Consider the following 20,772-nt stretch of genomic DNA (forward strand, 5'->3'; position numbering starts at 1 on the left):
AACCTACTGAATGGGAGAAAATATTTGCAAATTATATGACTGATAAAGGATTAGTATCCAAGGTATATAAACAGCTCATACAACAAACTTAATGTCAAGAAAACAAACAACCCAATTAAAAAATGGGCAGAAGACCTGAATAGACATTTTTCCAAAGAAAACATACAGATGGCTAACAAGCACATGAAAAGGTGCTCAACATTCATTTATCATTCATTCATCAGAGAGATGCAAACAAAAATCACAATGAGATATCACCTCACACCTGTCAAAATGGCTACCATCAAAAAGACCACAGAGACAGCCACTCCCATGGGCAATCGCCCAGGGGCTGCTCCTGCCCCGTGCTCCCTCCCTCTGCCTTTCACTTCCCAGATCCCAAGATCTTGGAAGCTTTGAAGCTCAGCAAAGAAGGGAAATCCATTGAGAACAGTCTGTAAAGTGTCAAGCAATATCCAGATATCACCTGCACTCTGCCAGTCCCCTGCCTGAACCCCGAATTCTTCCACTGAATGAATGGTCCTGGGTGCCACATTGGCATTGCTCATTTGGTTGATGAAGACATATTGACAGAGTTGTTGTTGCCATGTGGCTGACAGGGTCTTGGTGCTCTGGCTGGGTGTCAGGCCTGTGCCTCTGAGGTGGGAGAGCTGAGTTCAGGACATTGGTCCACCAGAGACCTACCAGCTCCATGTAATATCAAATGGTGAAAGCTCTCCCCATGATCTCCATCTAAACGCTAAGACCCAGCTCCACTCAACAACCAGCAAGCTACAGTGCTGGACACACTATGCCAAAAAACTAGCAAGACAGGAACACAACCCCACCCATTAGCAGGGTGGCTGCCAAAAATCATAATAACACCATAGACATCCCAAAACACACCACTGGACTCGGCCCTGCCCACCAGAAAGACAAGATCCAGACTCATCCACCAGAACACAGGTACCAGTCCCCTCCACCAGGAAGCCTACACAACCCACTGAACCAACCTTAGCCACTGGGGCAGACAAAAAAACAACGGGAACTACGAACTTGCAGCCTGTGAAAAGGAGACCCCAAACACAGTAAGTTAAGCAAAATGAGAAGAGAGAGAAACACACAGCAGATGAAGGAGCAAGGTAAAAACTCACGAGATCAAACAAATGAAGAGGAAAAAGGCAGTCTACCTGAAAAAGAATTCAGAGTAATGATAGTAAAAATGATCCAAAATCTTGGAAAAAGAATGGAGAAAATACAATAAACGTTTAACAAGGACCTAGAAGAACTAAAGAGCAAACAAACAATGATGAACTATACAATAAATGAAATTAAAAATTCTCTAGAAGGGATCAGTAGCAGGATAACTGAGGCAAAAGAACAGATAAGTGACCTGGAAGATAAAATAGTGGAAATAACTACTGCAGAGCAGAATAATGAAAAAAGAATGAAAAGAATTGAGGAGAGTCTCAGACCCTCTGGGACAACATGAAACGCACCAACATTTGAATTATAGGGGTCCCAGAAGAAGAAGAGACAAAGAAAGGGACTGAGAAAATATTTGAAGAGATTATAGTTGAAAACTTCCCTAATATGGGAAAGGAAATAGTTAATCAAGTCCAGGAAGCACAGAGAGTCCCATACAGGATAAATCCAAGGAGAAACATGCCAAGACACATTAATCAAACTATCAAAAATTAAATACAAAGAAAAAATATTAAAAGCAGCAAGGGAAAAACAACAAGTAACACACAAGGGAATTCCCATAAGGTTAACAGCTGCTCTTTCAGCAGAAAATCTGTGAGCCACAAGGGAGTGGCAGTATATATTTAAAATGATGAAGGAGAAAAACCTACAACCAAGATTATTCTACCCAGCAAGGATCTAATTCAGATTTAATGGAGAAATGAAAACCTTTATAGACAAGCAAATTCTAAGAGAATCCAGCACCACCAAACCAGCTTTACAACAAATGTAAAGGAACTTCTCTAGGCAGGAGACACAAGAGAAGGAAAAAACCTACAATAACAAAGCCAAAACAATCAAGAAAATGGTAGTAGGAACATACATATAGATAACTACATTAAATGTAAATGGATTAAATGCTCCAACCAAAAGAGATAGACTGGTTGAATGGATACAAAAACAAGACCCATATATATGCTGTCTCCAAGAGACCCACTTCAGACCTAGGTACACATACAGACTGAAAGTGAGGGGATGGAAAAAGATATTCCATACAAATGGAAATCAAAAGAAAGCTGGAGTAGCAATTCTCATATCAGACTAAAGAGACTTTAAAATAAAGATTATTTCAAGACACAAAGAATGACACTACATAATGATCAAGGGAGCAATCAAAGAAGAAGATATAGCAATTGTAAATATTTATGCACCCAACATAGGAGCACCTCAATACATAAGGCAAATGCTTACAGCCAAAAAAAGGGGAAATCGACAGTAACACATCATAGTAGGGGACTTTAGCACCCCACTTTCACCAATGGACAGATCATCCAAAATGAAAATAAATAAGCAAACACAAGCTTTAAATGATACATTAAACAAGATGGGCTTATTGATATTCATAGGACATTCCATCCAAAAACAACACAATATACTTTCTTCTCAAGTGCTCGTGGAACAATCTGCAGGATAGAGCATATCTTGGGTCACAAATCAAGCCTTGGTAAATTTAAGAAAATTGAAATAGTATCCAGTATCTTCCAGCCACAACACTATGGGACTAGATATTAATTACAGGAAAAAAGTCGTAAAAAACACAAACTCATGGAGGCTAAACAATACACTACTAAATAAGCAACAGATCACTGAAGAAATCAAAGAGGAAATCAAAAAGTAGCTAGAAACAAATGACAATGAAAACATGACGGCCAAAACCTATGGGATGCAGCAAAAGCAGTTCTAAGAGGGAAGTTTATAGCAATACATTCCTACCTCAAGAAACAAGAAACATCTCTAATAAACAACCCACCCTTGCACCTAAAGCAAATAGAGAAAGAAGAACAAAAAAACCCCAAAGTTAGCAGAAGGAAAGAAATCATAAATATCAGATCAGAAATAAATGAAAAATAAATGAAAGAAACAATAGCAAAGATCAATACAACTAAACGCTGGTTCTTTGAGAAGATAGACAAAATTGATAAACCATTAGCCAGACTCATCAAGAAAAAAAGGGAGAAGACTCAGATCAATAGAATTAGAAATGAAAAAGGAGAAGTAACAACTGACACTACAGAAATACAAAGGATCATGAGAGATTACTACAAGCAACTCTATGCCAATAAAATGGACAACCTGGAAGAAATGGACAAATTCTTAGAAAAGCACAAGCTTCTGAGACTGAACCAGGAAGAAATAGAAAATATAAACAGACCAATCAGAAGCACTGAAATTGAAACTGTGATTCAAAATCTTCCAACAAACAAAAGCCCAGGACCAGATGGATTTACAGGCGAATCCTATCAAACATTTAGAGAAGAGCTAACACCTATCCTTCTGAAACTCTTCCAAAATATATCAGAGGAAGGGACACTCCCAACCTCATTCTATGAGGCCACCATCACCCTGTTACCAAAACCAGACAAAGAAGTCACAAAGAAAGAAAACTACAGGCCAATATCACTGATGAACATAGATGCAAAAATCCTCAACCAAATACTAGCAATCAGAATCCAACAGCACATTCAAAGAATCATTCACCACGATCAAGTGGGGATTTATCCCAGGAATGCAAAGATTTTTCAGTATACACAAATCAATCAATGTGATACACCATATTAATAAACTGAAGGAGAAAAACCATGTGATCATCTCAATAGATGCAGAAAAAGCTTTTGACAAAATTCAACACCATTTATGATAAAAACCCTCTAGAGCGCAGGCATAGAGGGAACTTTCCTCAACATAATATAGGCCATATATGACAAACCCACAGCCAACATCATTCTTAATGGTGAAAAACTGAAACCATTTCCTCTGAGATCAGGAACAAGACAAGGTTGTCCACTCTAACCACTATTCTTCAACATAGTTTTGGAAGTTTTAGCCACAGCAATTTGAGACGAAAAAGAAATAAAAGGAATCCAAACTGGCAAAGAAGAAGTAAAGCTGTCACTGTTTGCAGATGACATGCTACTATACATAGAGAATCCTAAAGATGGTACCCGAAAACTACTAGAGCTACTGAATGAATTTGGTAAAGTAGCAGGATACAAAATTAATGCACAGAAATCTCTTGCATTCCTATACACTGATGATGAAAAATCTGAAAGAGAAATTAAGGAAACACTCCCATTTACCATTACAAGAAAAAGAATAAAATAGCTAGGAATAAACCTACCTAGGGTGACAAAAGACCTGTATGCAGAAAACTATAAGACACTGATTAAAGGAATTAAAGATGATACAAACAGATGGAGAGATATACCATGTTCTTGGATTGGAAGAATCAACATGTGAAAATGACTATACTACCCAAAGCAATCTAGATTCAATGCAATCTCTATCAAACTACCAATGGCATTTTTCACAGAACTAGAACAAAAAATTTCACAATTTGTATGGAAACACAAAAGAGCCCCAATAGCCAAAGAAATCTTTTTTTTTTCTCCTTAGGTTAATTTTTATATTATATATCACCTCACACCAGTCAGAATGGCCATCATCAAAACTTCAACAAACAATAAATGCTGGAGAGGATGTGGAGAAAAGGGAACCCTCTTGCACTGTTGGTGGGAATGTAAATTGATACAGCCACTATGGAGAACCGTATGGAGGTTCCTTAAACAACTAAAAATAAAACTATCATATGACCCAGCAATCCCACTACTGGGCATATACCCTGAGAAAACCATAATTCAAAAAGAGTCTTGTGCCATAATGTTCATTGCAGCTCTATTTACAATAGCCAGGACATGGAAGCAACCCAAGTGTCCATCAACAGATGAATGGATAAAGATATGGCACATATATACAATGGAATATTACTCAGCCATAAAAAGAAACAAAATTGAGTTATTTGTAGTGGGGTTGATGGACATAGAGTCTGTCATACAGAGTGAAGTAAGTCAGAAAGAGAAAAACAAATACCATATGCTAACACATATACATGGAATCGAAAAAAAAAAAAGGTTCTGAAGAACCTAAGGGCAGGACAGGAATAAAAACGCAGATGCAGAGAATGGACTTGAGGACACGGGGAGTGGGAAGGGTAAGCTGGGACGAAGTGAGAGAATGGCATGCACATATATACACTACCAAATGTAAAATAGATAGCTGGTGGGAATAGCTGCATTGCACAGGGAGATCAGCTCAGTGCTCTGTGACCACCTAGAGGGGTGGGATAGGGAGGGTGGGAAAGAGATGCAAGAGGGAGGGGATATGGGGATATATGTATATGCATAGCTGATTCATTTTGTTATAAAGCAGAAATGAACACACCATAGTAAAGCAATTATACACCAATAAAGATGTTAAAAAAAAAGACCACAAATAACTAATGTTGGTGAGGATGTAGAGAGAAGGGAGCCCTTGTACACTGTTGGTGGGAACATAAATTGGTGCAGCCACTATGGGAAACAGTGTGGAGGTCCCTCTATAAACTAAAAATAGAACTACATATGACCCAGCCATTCCATTTCTCGGTGTATATCCAAAGAAAACAAAAACACTAATCAAAAAGATAAATGCACCCTAATGTTCACAACAGCATTATTTACAAAAGCCAAGATGTGGATAAGGAAGATGTGAATTTATATACATATATATAATTTATATACATACACACATATATATATATATATGGAATGGAATAACTCAGCCATAAAAAAGAACGAAAATTTTCCATTTGCAACAACAAAGGTAAACCTGGAGAGTATTATGCATAGAGAAATAAGTCAGACAGAGATAGATAAATACTGTATTTATATGTGGAATATATTTATATTCCACATTTATATGTGGAATCTAAAAAATAAAACAAACAAAGGAATATAACAAAACAGAAACAAACTCACACATACAGAGAAAAAACTAGTGGTTACCAGTGGGGAGAGGAAAGGGAGGCGGGGCAAGATAGGGGTAGGGGATTAAGAGGTACAAACTACTATGTATAAAATAAATAAGCTATAATGATACATTGTATAGCACAGGGAATATAGCCTATATTTTATAACTTTAAATGGAGTATAATCTATAAAAATTTTGAATCACTATGTTGTACATCTGAAACTAATATATATTGTAAATCAACTATACCTCAATTTAAAAAAGCACAGTCCGGGACTTCCCTGGCTGTTCAGTGGTTAAGACTCTGCACTTCCATTGCAGTGGGCATGAGTTCGATCCATGTTCAGGAAACTAAGATCCTGAGTGCTGCGCAGCACGGCCAAAAAATAAAAAGCACAATCCATTAAAAAAACCAATAAATTTTATTTCATAAAAATTAAAAACTATAGCTAGGTGAAAGATTCTGTTAAGAGGATGAAAAAACAAGCTACATAATGCAAGAAAATATTCACAAATCACATATCCAACAAAGGACTTGTATCTAGAATATTTAAGAACTCTCAAAACTCAACAGGATAAAAACAAAAAATCCAATTAGAAAATGAGTAAAAGACATGACTAGACATTTTACCAGAGGATATATGGATGGCAAATAAACACATCAAAGATGCTCAACATTATTAACCATTAGGGAAATGTAAATTAAAACTGTGATGAGTTATCACTACATACCCATTAGTATGGCTAAAATAAAAAATAGTGACAATTCCAGATGATTTTTGACACTGCTGAATATTTATTTCCTTTTAAATGCCCTTATACTTATTTTTCTAGTTCTCTAAATATTATTTCTCTGTCATCTTCATGGGTTTCGCTTCCCTGCCTGACTGTGGCCCACTGTTCTCTTTCCTTGAATCTTCCTGGATGATTCTCTTCTGATTTCAAGTACCTTCCATATTTTGATGACTCCCATAGATTTTGATGCACAAATACCTCAAATTCAACATGTCAGAAAAAATGAACTTATCAGCTTCTTCCATAAGACGTCTCTTCCTCCTTATTCTCTCTTCTAGTTATCACTATTTACCCAGTCACTCATGCTTAAAACACTTGAGTCTTAACTTCTTTTCCCCCCCTCTCTCTGCCATACAATTAGTCCCCAAATGCTACAAATATTTCTCCAATCAGTCCTCTTTTTGTCCTAGCCGTAGATCAGGGCTTCTTCTTTCGCCTTGACTACAATAGCCATCAGTGGCTTCCCATAACCTACAGAATTAAATCTTAATGTGTATGCAAGGCTTTCTGTAATATGACTCCTACCTATTCTCCTGCCTCTCCTCTCACCACGTTCTGTATCATATTTTATGCTTCACCAACGTGGACTTTCTTATTCATCCTTGAGGAAACATAATGTTTCTCACCTCGCTGCTTTTGCCCCGCACGTCCCCTCACCATCCATGCTTCCTTTCACCTGGCTGTCTCTATTTCAGCTCAGTTACCATCCACAGGAAGTCTTATCCTATTCCTATGGGTTTGGATAGATGACTTCTTCTTTGCTCCTATTATACATTGTTCATTTTTATTATTTTTCTTAGCACATTGTATTTGGTATTCCTTTGATATTTTTATGTATTAAAATGATGTATTTTCTAGTCTTGAGGTTAGGAATTGCTTCTTAAATATCTTTTTGTCTTTAACAACTATGGTATTGACTACCAATAGTGGATATTCAATAAACGCTTGATGAATTAATAAATATAAACACTTATGTTCAGTAAAATACACCAGGTGTTGTGACAGAAGTATGAAGAGACCACAGTGAGGGCATAAAGTAGGAAGTTTTCAAAAAAGACTTTGAAAGCACATGGTCTCACTCAGAAAAGTTAAATATCTCTTTGCTAATGGAAGAATGTATACTCCAATTGTAAGGGTCAAATACATATATTTTATAGGGTAATTTGGTGCTGTTTATTGACATGGCTAAGACTGAGGAAGGAACGTTTTAGGAGCTGGGAGATCAAGAGATCTCTTTTGGCTATGCTGGATATTTCAGGAAGAGCAGAGTTCTAGAGATACAGATTTAGAACACATCCACATATATAGTTAATATTTATAGTCACGGGACTAGGTGATATCACCTAGGGGGAGAGGGAACAGAAAGAGTGGGGAGAAGATCAGATTCATTACCAGACAGAGTAAGTCTGTTGAGGGGTTGGGGACCACCACAGGACTTTTAAGATCAAGCAGCATATTCGTGGAATAGCCATAGAAAATGACCCTCTAGAAGAATTTTGGAGTGAGCAACTAATTGAAAAAAAATTTTAAGTAGGAGACAAAAGAAAAAATGTCCAACCAGGTCATTCCTGTAAAAAATATTTTATTTCAAAATAATTTCAGACTTATAGAAAATTGTAAAAAGAGTACAAATAATTGTCCTATACGTTCACTTGTCCCCATAATGTTAATATTCTTACCTGAAACAATGATTACTATGGTGGTTGCCAGATAGTAATTTTCCCACCATTCCTTGTATATTTTTTAGTTGGAATTTTGTAGTAAGGAAGAACTTCATCCTTTTCCTTTCTTTCTCTCTCTCTTTCTTTCTTTCCTCATTCGTTAATTCATTTATATCAGTATGGACTATTTATGGACAGTCTTATTTTAGCTATTGAATTTAATGTGTTACTACTATGGTTTATTTTGATGTTCAGCTGCCCCAGATTTGGCCAGTGGGAGCCCTTCAAGTTGACTGTTATATTCTTTTTAGTTTATCCCATCATTCTTTGAGATCTCATGTTTTGATACAGTAAGATATTCCAGGCTTATACTGTATTTTTCCTATTCTAATCCTGGAGTCAGTCATTTCTCCAAGGATTCCTGCCTCTTTTTATTTATTTATTTGTTTGTTTTTTATTTATTTATTTTGCGGTACGCGGGCCTCTCACTGTTGTGGTCTCTCCCGTTGCGGAGCACAGGCTCCGGACGCTCAGGCTCAGCGGCCATGGCTCACGGGCCCAGCCACACCGCGGCATGTGGGATCTTCCCGGACCGGGGCACGAACCCGTGTCTCCTGCATCGGCAGGCGGATTCTCAACCACTGCGCCACCAGGGAAGCCCCCTGCCTCTTTTTAGTAGAGAATGGTATTTAGAAACCATGACATGAGTGTTAGCTGTGTTCCTGAGAAGTAGCTCTTCTTGGTTCCCTCAGCAGAAAGAGCCAGGAAATTATCTTTCTGTTTGTCTGTCTGTCTATCTATCTATCTATCCATCCATTCTTCCTTCTATCATCTATCTATATTAAAAACCATGAGTTTACACTTATGCCTCCTATTCCAATTTAATATCACTGGGTTCATTCTAGTCTTCCCTCTTTCCTTATTTGTTGCTCCCTTCTCTCACAGTCAGAAACCTAGCTTTTATGAACCACAGTATATTTACTTATTTTGTTAAATTCTAGAATACACATAAACTTTTTTTTTTTTTTTTTTTTTTTTTTTTTTTTTTTTTTTGCGGTATGCGGGCCTCTCACTGTTGTGGCCTCTCCCGTTGCGGAGCACAGGCTCCGGACGCACAGGCCTAGTGGCCATGGCTCACGGGCTTAGTTGCTCCGCGGCATGTGGGATCTTCCCGGACCAGGGCACGAACCCGTGTCTCCTGCATCGGCAGGCGGATTCTCAACCACTGCGCCACCAGGGAAGCCCAACACATAAACTTTTTAAATTGCTAACCCATAACATGTGAGAAACATACTCTGCACCACCAGGGAAGTCCCACCATCTTAACTATTTCAAAATGTACTGTTCAGGACTTCCCTGGTGGCACAGTGGTTAAGAATTCGCCTGGCAATGCAGGGGACACAGATTCGAGCCCGGCTCCAGGAAGAGCCCACATGCCGTGGAGCAACTAAGCCTGTGTGCCACAACTACTGAGTCCATGTGTCACAACTACTGAAGCCCGCATGCCTAGAGCCCATGCTCCGCAACAAGAGGAGCCACCGCAATGAGAAGCCCGCACACTGCAATGAAGAGTAGCCCCCGGCAACTAGAGAAAGCCTGTGTGCAGCAATGAAGACCCAATGCAGCCAAAAATATATAAATAAATTAATTAAAAATAAATAAATAGGGGCTTCCCTGGTAGTGCACTCGTTGAGAATCTGCCTGCCAATGCAGGGGGCATGGGGTCGAGCCCTGGTCTGGGAAGATCCCACATGCCGCAGAGCAACTAGGCCCGTGAGCCACACGGAGCCTGCGCGTCTGGAGCCTGTGCTCAGCAACAAGAGAGGCCGCGATAGTGAGAGGCCTGCGCACCGCTATGAAGAGTGGCCCCCACTTGCCACAACTAGGGAAAGCCCTCGCACAGAAACGAAGACCCAAAACAGCCAAAAATAAATAAATAAATAAATGAATATTTTTAAAATTAAAAAAAAATAAAGTTTACTGTTCAGTGGTGTTAAGTATTTTCACATTGTGTAACTAATCTCCAGAATATTTTCATATTGCAAAATTGAAACTCTACACTCATGAAACAACTCTCCATTTCCTTTTCCCCCTAGTCCCTGGCAAGTGGCCTTCTAGTTTCTGTTTTATGAATTTGACTACTGTAGATACCTCATATAAGTGGAATCATAAAGTGTTTATCTTTTTGTCATTGGCCTATTTCATTTAGCATAATGTCCTCCAGTTTCACCCATCTCCTAAATTTTCAAGCATTCTTTCCCCTTTATTTGCAAATATTTTCTCCCAGATTTCTCCCAGATTGTCAGTAGTCTTTTGACTTTTTTATTATGTTTTTAAAACATGCAAACATTTTAATTTTATGTAGTCACAATTTGTCAATCATTTTTTCCTTTTTTGTACCTAGAATTTGAATCATAGTTATAAAGTCTTCCCCTATGCTCAATTATAGAAGAATTTTATCAGTTTTTTTCTGGCCTTGTATAGTTTTATTGTTTAGTTTAATTAAATTTCTGATCTATTTGGAATTTATTCTTGTGTATGTTGGAAGATATGTGTTACATTTATCTTTTTCCAAATGGCTAACCAGTTGTCCCAGAAATATTTATTAAAATCTTTATCTTTGCTTCAGTGATTTGAGGTGCCACATTTATCATATGCTACACTTTCCTATGGACTGAATCTATTTCTGGACTTTCTATTTTTTTTTTTTCCCCAGTGGTCTGTCTATTCATGTACCTGTACCACACTATTCTCATCAGGGAGACTTTATAGTATGTTTTAATGTCTCCTAGGGATAGTTCTTCCTTATAAGTATTCTTTCTCAGGGATTTCTTGGCTATTTATTTTTCCACTTGAACTTTAGTCTCTACTTGTCTAGTTTCTTAAAAATGTGTGTAGATATTTTTATTGGTATGCATTAAATTGATTTTGGGACAACTTTAAATTTTCATGATGTTAAAATATCTTTACCAAGATCAAGTACTGTCTTTCCATTTGTTCATGTCTATTTTTGTCAGACTACTCATTGTTATGGGAGAATTTATGAAATTATATTATGATGCTATTATACCAGAATAGTATCTCCAAGAGAGTGGGGCTTTGTCTGTTTTGTTTATTACTATATCCTCAGCATTTGGAACAATACCTGAATATTTGTTGAATTAATGAATATTTGTTAAATGAAGGAATAGTAAGTTAGATTAAGGATGTTTGTTTTGCCTTGAAAAAGTGAAGCGTATACTAAGAACATTAATTTGGAAAGAACTCATAAATAAAAATATAAAATAGTTTCTTTGTAGGTTGTACTTTTGGATAAAATATTTTTATTCTGAAAACATGTTATTTTTCATAATATTTTTACTCTGAAATGCTACATTTCACATGTATCATTGAAATGCTACACCATTTAGAACATTTAATTTTTTCTTATTACATTCTCAGTTCAACTATATTTATTTGAAACAATGTGTAGAGAGTAGTCCCATAGTACCTATTCAGCAGGAATGGCTGGATCACATGTTAATGCTGATACCTGAGTCCTTAAAGGAAGGGAAAGAAAGAGAAGAACTCATTCAAAGTCTCATAAATGAGGTGTCAAGTGATTTTGAAAAAAGCATGAGGAGATATTTGGGTAAGTGGCATTTAACACATGCCAAGCTTGCTTGTTCCCCCACCTCTCCCAATTGAAAGTAGAAATATGAATAATGAACGTTATATGTTTAGCAAATGTATTTCTTAGATATTTTTAAAGTTTTAACTTTGAGCCTATAACCTAGTCAAATCTTTGTAATTTAAGGATACTGTTTTTAAGGGTACTTTTTGTAATTTTTATGTGCTTAATAGCTTTTTAATTTTTTACTTTGTCTTTATGGTTATACTATTTACAGGATTGTAAGACAATATTAATGTGTTTGGGAGATTTATTAGGGATTTAACCTTTGCAGTTTTTAATTGGATTAATTTTTTTAAGTGGCCATGCCAGTGACCTTTGAATAGATAGGATGAGAAAAACTGAGAACTTATTAAAGCTTTACTGTATCTGAATTCACCTCCAAAGCAGGGCCGAAATAGTACCAAAAGCATGATTTATTTTCACATAAGGGATTTTTTCTTATACTCATTTTGATTCATATTAAACTATACTATCCATTATCAAAAGTTAGAAACTTTGATTTCAGTTAAGTCTTGCAAGGATTTTCAAGAAGTATTAACCTATCTATCTATAAAATATATGTATATATATACTTTTTTTTTTTTTTTTTTGAGTGAGGAGTATTCTTGTGAGACCTCCAGTTAAATGGCTTGAAGATGAAGGAGGCCCTTTACCTGAATCCCCTGTGTAAGTAAAATTTTTATAAAACAGTACTGTATCTAGGTTTTGATAACAGATTGAAAATAAACTGATCTTACATTCAAGGCTACAACTGTGAAGCTCAAAAGTGTTTTGAAAACATGTAAAAAAATAGTACTACTGTTTTTTTTCCCCAAAGGTATCCTCTACATTGAACTTATCTAGTTGCTGCTTATGCAATTAGTGGGAACATTTATGGATGTATAACTCAACTTGGCCTTAAGTAAGCTTTGGAGTATGCCAGACAGATTTCTCCATCTCTTCTCCCCAATCCTAAGGACTGAGTTTGTTTATCTCTACCCAGGGTAACTGAGCCAGAGCACAGTGGAAGTTAGGGAACTCATGCCTGGCCCATCAGCCTGCCTTACCCACAAATGATCTCTGGTCTCTCCGAAGATAATGAACTCTCAAGATCTTGATGTATTTTTATTACATGATTATCTCCTAAGTTTCCCATTGCTGAGTACATTTCTCTCTTCTCAATCCCTGGTCTTCTCACTTTCATACTAATTCCATGTCATAAATATTATTTCCTAAAATTTAGAATGTATCATTTGAATCCTGTTTGATATGGTGTTTTGCTTTTCCAGATGCCTGGATTATTCTAAGCTTTCGCATTCCAACTATCTGCAGACAAGAAATCAAATATTAGCTAGTTTGTACATTGTTCATCCAACTATGAAAATGTTATTGGACCTTGGTTATACAACATTTGCCAATACAGTTTTGCTAGACTTAACTGGAATTAGGTAAAATCCCATATTTATTAATTAACATTTAAAATTTGAATGTCTCCCACTTGAGTCTTTATATTTTGACTATATAATTTAAAAACTGATTGATAAATACTCAGGACTTTTCTTAGGTTAAAAAAAATTTTAATTTATCTTACTTGTTTCAACAGTTTTGTATCATGACCAATATCTATTGTTTGCTTTAAATCATTTTTTTCATAAACAGAGGTAAAGACCCAATTGATTGTGAATCACTGAAAAATGATTTATCCATACAAGCTAGAAAGGCAGAAGAGAAGATAATGAACACTTGGTATCCAAAGGTTATAAGTCTCTTTACCAAGAAGGAGTCACTAGAAGGCATTAAACCTGAGAAACTGGATGCATTTTATAACTGTGTTTCCACACTTATGTCAAATCAGGTAAATAGGTTTTGTATATTTTAAATGATAATGTTATAATGTTATTGAAGTTACTTTAGTATTTTAAATAAATCTTCTTTAGATATAGTGCTATATAATTGTTTTGAAATAAATTAAGAAAGACTTTTACTATAATTTTGTATAAATAACTTTAGCAGAAAAATGCTTCATTTCTGGAAGCAGTCTAAAAATGAGAGGTAAGTGCTTCCCTGGTGGTTCAGTGGTTAAGAATCTGCCTGCCAATGAAGGGGACATGGGTTCAAGCCCTGGTCTGGGAAGATCCCACATGCCATGGAGCAACTAAGCCCATGTGCCACAGCTACTGAGCCTGTGTTCTAGAGCTGGTGAATCACAACTACTGAGCCTGTGTGTCTAGAGCCCTGCTCCGCAACAAGAGAAGCCACTGCAGTGAGAAGCCCGCGCACCACAACAAAGAGTAGCCCCCACTTGCTGTGACTAGAGAAAGCCCATGTGCAGCAATGAAGACCCAACACAGCCAATAAATAAATAAATAAATAAATAAAATCTAAAAAAAATAATAAAAATAAAAAATAAAATGAGAGGTAAGTCTAGAAATATGTGTCAATATTATTATTGATTACTGGATTCATGCTTAAAGGCTATAACTAATTATAGCTTTATTGGAGTAAATTAACAAAAGTACTATCTAGTGAACATATTTTTGAACTTATGAAATTACAAGTTAGTTGATTCTCGTTTTGTTCTCAGTAAAATCTTGGTTTGAAATGTTATTGATCGTCTTTAAATGACAAACAGAAAGAGAATATGATTTTATACAATTATTTTATGGGCTCCTTGAATTTTTACTATTGTAGAAATGTAATCCTAGAAAAATAGTTTTGAATAAAAACTGTTCCTTTTTGTAAAGACCTCCAAAGAGTCCATGAATTTTGCCTTTTTTTTTAAACACAGGTAGAAGGACTTCCAAGCCTGCTGTATTTTTTAAATTAATTAATTTATTTAAATATTTATTTTTGGCTGTGTTGGGTCTTCGTTTCTGTGCGAGGGCTTTCTCTAGTTGTGGCAAGCGGGGGCCACTCTTCATCGCGGTGCGCGGGTCTCTCACTATCGCGGCCTCGCTTGTTGCGGAGCACAGGTTCCAGATGCGCAGGCTCAGTAGTTGTGGCTCACGGGCCTAGTTGCACCGCGGCATGAGGGATCTTCCCAGACCAGGGCTCGAACCCGTGTCCCCTACATTGGCAGGCAGATTCTCAACCATTGCGCCACCAGGGAAGCCTGAGTTTTTCCATTTTTAAAGGGAATTTATATATACATATATATATATATATGGTATGTAATATTGTAACGAATATACATGATTTCCTTTTTACCTTTATTCTCTTAAGAGGACTATGATTATATGATAAGAAGTAAAGAGATGAGGAATGTTTTGAAGATTATTTAGATATATGTTTGTCTACCTTGCTTAAATTTCTAATAGTTGGTTCTGCATAAGAAAGCATTATTCATACTTTGGTAACTTATAGTGCACATTTCTAAGTTCCAGTGGCTTCACTCTGACCTAGTGATGTGCTGGAAATCTGACCCCAGGAGAAAAAGCCCTGGTTTGTAGTGTTTGCCAATTTCCATGGGGTAAATATTCCCACCATGGTGATTTTCAAGCATCCAAGAGTTTAGTATCTGGCTCACAAAATTCTTGAATGTTTAACAATTGGCTCTTATAATTGTAGGAGCTAGCTCTAGTACACTACTGTCCCTTGCCCCGTATACATGTCACCTCATGACATCCCCAAACTTAGGTTTCAGGCCTCTCCTCCCCTCAGTCTTTACCATATTGTTGGGTCTTCTGGAACTTTTTCTGTACCAGGGACAGAATTACTAAAGGATGTAGAAGATTCTGAGTTGCTATTTTAAGATTGTTGATATTCTATAGAAAAATTAAAGTTTGTATATATTGTCCTATTTAGTTTAGACTATATTTATTAAGAACATATTGTGCTGAATGAAGATAATTTTCAGGACTAAATGGATTGGTAGAGTGAATTAATTATAGGCAATAGGTTACTGATTTTAGTTAAAGGTTCAGTTTGTACTTTCTAAAGTAATAATAACTTATGGCATCACGCAGCTAAAAGAGCTCTTAAAGAGAACTGTAGAAGGATTTGTAAAACTCTTTGACCAAGAAGATCATCGAGGGCTGCCAATATTTAAGATGGAATTGACGTTTGATGATGATAAAATGGAATTTTATCCTACTTTTCAAGATTTGGAAGATGTTGTTTTGGGTTTGGTTGAGCGAATAGCTGAAGCTCTGCAGGTATTTCTTTATTCTTATCCACTGGGTTTCTGTTTTTTAAAATTTTTATTGGAGTATAGTTGGTTTACGATGTTGCATTAGTTTCAGGTGTATAACAAAGTGAATAGGTTATACATATACACATACCCGGTCTTTTTTTAGATTCTTTTCCCTTATAGGCCATTACAGAGTATTGAGTAGAGTTCCCTATAGGTCCTTATTAGTTACCTATTTTATATATAGTAGTGTGTATATATCAATCCCAATCTCTCAATTTATCCCTCCCTCCCCCTTATCCCCTGGTAACCATAAGTTTGTTTTCTACATCTGTGACTCTGCCCATTGGGTTTCTTTATATGGCCCTTTTTCGAACTTTTAAATTGACTTGAAGCTCTATAAAGTGTATATGTACATAAAATGTTATAACTCGTTGTTTTCTTTCCATCCTCCAGGTTATTTTAAGTTAAAAGTGCTTTCTCTTTGAGAAAGTTTCCTGGCTTGAGATGACTTTTTTCTTCTTATAAGTTTTATTGCAGTTATGAATTGATATTTTTGTGCATGTCTCATGTTCCCTACTGAGTTGTGAACTTCTTAAGGACAAGATCCAAGTCATGTTTGTTCTTTCTAGAGCTTTCTAGTATAATCACTTCAACATTATAGTTCCTCAATAAATATTTGTTGAATGATAGAAAACTAACCCAAGTAAGGTTTTATATTAGACTACAGACAATTTAAAATCATTATTTTGCATCAAGTTATCTTTTCTTGGACTGCTGAAATCTGAAATGAATTTTTTAAAGTATAGTATAAGATCTACATATAGATCAATTGCACAGATATTTATTTCATGAATTGTCATTTTTATTTATGTTAGAATGTCCAAACAGTACCCTCTTGGCTATCAGGAACTTCAACAACTGTGAATCTTGACACAGAACTTCCTGAACATGTGTTACAATGGGCTCTTGGTACACTGAAGGTGGCAGTACATCATAACTTAGAAGATACAAGAAAACATTATGAGACATATGGTAAATATGACACATAATATTATATCTCTTTTTTTGCCATAAAAGAATGCCATTTTATTTTTACTAGAATTTGGTCAGTTATTTGGTTGTCTGGATCTGTTATGAAAGAGCAGAGAGCCAGGAGTGAGCATAGGCATGGCTTTTGGCAGAGTCATGGATCAAACCCAAGAAACTTGAATTCTGTTGTTCAGTCCAAAGGGTGAATGTTAACTGGAGCAGGGTCATAAAGCCAAAATGTAGAGAGAAGAGTTGTTGGCATAAGGAGAAAGTTAAATCAAGGGCAAAAGCAAGGTAATTTCTAAGAATAGTTTTGAAGAGTCTGCAGCTCAGTAGCCTCCTCAAGTGTGTTATGAGCTCAGGATAGATAATTGTTATTTTACATTCTGTTAACCAAAACCTTTTATTGACTGGCTTATCTGTACTTCTAAGTTGTTTTACATACCCTATTATCTTTATTTTAAAAGTCTGCATTTAACCTGGTTTGCTTATTAAGTCTATTTTATGTTATTCTGTCTGTTCCTATTAGTGTATGTTAATAGTCTATTAATAATATTTAATTGAATAGGCTACTCCATTCTATGATTATATAAAAAAGCACTTTACCTTTTTAAGAGGGTGTTACTGAGATTTAAGTTAGATTATTAATTTTCAGTTGAAAAATACAATTGGCTCCTTGATGGAACTGCAGTTAAGCTGATAGAGACTTTTCAGGCAGAAGATCATACTTTTGATGAATACACAGAGGTAAGTGTTAATTCTGTTTTTCATTAATGTCTTTGAATTTCTTTTTAAAATTAAGATCTTTTTATTCTAAAAAATAAATGCTTCTGTCTAAGTTAACAGAATTTCTTATTCAAAATGTCATTTTTGTAAACTCATATTTTCATCTAATAATTTCCCTAGTCATTCATTTAACTCATTCATTGATTCAACAAAAATATTTTTCATCACATTCAGAGACATAGCAAGATTTTGGTGATGCAAAAATAAATAATACATAAGCATTATCCTCAAGAGCTTGTATTTGACATGGAAGCCAGACATCGAAATAACAACTGTGATATATTGAGATTAGTACTAGAATGGAGATAGGGACAAAGTGTTGTGGAAGCTCACAAGAAGGAATGATTACTTTTGCTTTTGGAAATTGGTGGAGGTTTCTAGAAAAAGTGAAAAGTGGGCTGGACTTTGAAGTAGATGTTTATAGGTGGAGAAGAGAAGAAATGTAACATAAGAAAAGGCCAAAAATATTTAGAGGTGTTCAGAGAACGTCAAATAAACCCCAAATGGCTGAAGAGTAGGTAATTAGGGATACAATATATGGGGTATTTTGTGTTTCCATACAAATTTTAGAATTAATTGCTCTAGTTCTATGAAAAATGCCATTGATGCTTTGGTAGGCTTGCACTGAATATGTAGATTGCCTTGGGAAGTATGGTCATTTTAACAGTATTAATTCTTTTACTTCATGAGCCTGGTATATCTTTCCATTTGTTTGTGTTGATTCAATATCTTTCATCAATGTCTTATAGTTTTCAGAGTACAGGTCTTTTACATCCTCGGCTAGATTTATTACTAGGTATTTTATTCTTTTTGATGCAATTGTAAATGGGACTGTTTTCTTAACTTCTCCTTCTGATAGTTCATTGTTAACATGTAGAAACAGAACAGATTTCTGTATATTAACTTTGCATCCTGCAACTTCCCTGAATTTATTTATTACTTCTTACACTATTTTGGTGGTGTCTTTAGGATTTTCTATATGGGTTATCATGTCATCTGCAAACAGTGACAGTTTTACTTCTTCCTTTCCAATTTGGATGCCCTTTATTTCTTTTTCTTGTCTGTTTGCTGTGGCTAGGACTTCCAATACTATGTTGAATAAAAGTGGTGAGAGTGGGCATCCTTGTCTTGTTCCTGATCTTAGAGGAAATGCTTTCAGCTTTTCACCATTGAGTATGATGTTGGCTGTGTAATATAGCCTTTATTATGTTGAAGTATGTTTTCTCTATACACATTTTTTTGACAGTTGCTATCATAAATGGAATTTGCTTTGTGCCAAAAGCTTTTTCTGCACCTATTGAGATGATCAGATGGTTTTTATTCTTCATTCCATTAATATGGTATATCACATTGATTAATTTGCAGTTATTAAATCATCCTTGCATCCTTGGGATAAATCCCACTTGATCATGGTATATGATCCTTTTACTGTATTGTTGAATTCAGTTTGATAATATTTTGTTGAGGATTTTTGCATTTATGTTCATCAGTGATATTTGCCTGTAATTTTCTTTTTGTCTGTTGTCTTTTTCTGGTTTTGGTATCAGGGTGATGCTGGCCTCGTGTAATGAATTTGGAAGCATTCCTTCCTCTGCAATTTTTTGGAATAGTTTGAGGATAGGTGTTAACTCTTAAGTGTTTTGTAGAATTTACCTACAAATCTGTCTGGTCCTGGACTTTTGTTTGTTGCGAGTTTTAAAATTATTGATTCAATTACTTTACTGAATTGGTCTGTTCATATTTTATATTTACCCTATTCAGTCTTGGCAGATTGTACATTTCTCAGAATTTGTCGATTTCTTCTAGGTTGTCCATTTTATTGTCTTATAATTGTTGGTAACAATGCCATGTGATCCTTTGTATTTCTTTGAGTCAGTTGTAACTTCTCTTTCATTTCTGATTTTTACTTGGGCCCTCTCTCTTTTTTTCTTAATGAGTTTGGCTAAAGGTCTATCAATTTTGTTTATCTTTTCAAAGAACCAACTCTTGTTTTCACTGATCTTTTCTATTAATTTTTAAATCTCTATTTCTACTCTGATCTTTATTTCTTTCTTTTTGCTAATTTTAGATTTTGTTTTTCTTTTTGTAGTTCCTTTGGCTGTAAGGTTAAATTGCTTATTTGAGGATTTCCTTGTTTCCTGAGGTACGCTTGTATCACTATAATTTATCTCTTAGAACTGCTTTTGCTGTATCTCATATATATATATATTTTATTGAAGTATAGTTGATTTACAATGTTGTGTTAGTTTCTGGTGTACAGCAAAGTGATTCAGTTATACATATATATAAATAGTCTTTCTCATATTCTTTTCCATTATTGTTTATTGCAGGATATTGAATATAGTTCCCTGGGCTCTACAGTAGGATCTTGTTGTTTATCTAATTTATATATAGTAGTTTGCATCTGCTAATCTCAAACTCCCAATTTATCCCCACAACCCCCTTTCCCCTTTGGTAACCATAAGTTTGTTTTCCCTATATATTTTGGATCATTGTGTTTCTATTTTCATTTTTCTCCAGGTATTTTTTAATTTCCTCTTCGATTTCTTCAGTGACCCATTGGTTGTTTCGTTGTGGTTTTAATTTGTATTTCACTGATGACTAATGATGCTGAACATCTTCTAATGTATTACTTTCCACCCATGTATCTTCTTAAAATAAACTGTCTGGGGCTTCCCTGGTGGTGCAGTGGTTGGTAGTCCGCCTGC

At 35.7% G+C, this 20,772-nt stretch overlaps 1 protein-coding gene across 1 annotated transcript in view; it reads left to right on the plus strand.

Annotated features, from left to right (window-relative positions):
- The window catches only part of DNAH12 (dynein axonemal heavy chain 12), a 218,637-nt gene that overhangs the window by 19,237 nt on the left and 178,628 nt on the right, over window positions 1–20,772 (plus strand). The window contains exons 6-12 of the mRNA XM_067043844.1: window positions 11,907–12,096; window positions 12,732–12,804; window positions 13,407–13,565; window positions 13,777–13,972; window positions 16,083–16,271; window positions 17,125–17,281; window positions 17,934–18,025. Of these exons, the coding sequence (XP_066899945.1) occupies window positions 11,907–12,096; window positions 12,732–12,804; window positions 13,407–13,565; window positions 13,777–13,972; window positions 16,083–16,271; window positions 17,125–17,281; window positions 17,934–18,025 (1,056 nt within the window). The remainder of the gene's footprint in view (window positions 1–11,906; window positions 12,097–12,731; window positions 12,805–13,406; window positions 13,566–13,776; window positions 13,973–16,082; window positions 16,272–17,124; window positions 17,282–17,933; window positions 18,026–20,772) is intronic.

The sequence above is a fragment of the Kogia breviceps genome, chromosome 10 (assembly GCF_026419965.1).
Source record: "Kogia breviceps isolate mKogBre1 chromosome 10, mKogBre1 haplotype 1, whole genome shotgun sequence".
In the NCBI taxonomy this organism is placed as follows: domain Eukaryota; kingdom Metazoa; phylum Chordata; class Mammalia; order Artiodactyla; family Physeteridae; genus Kogia; species Kogia breviceps.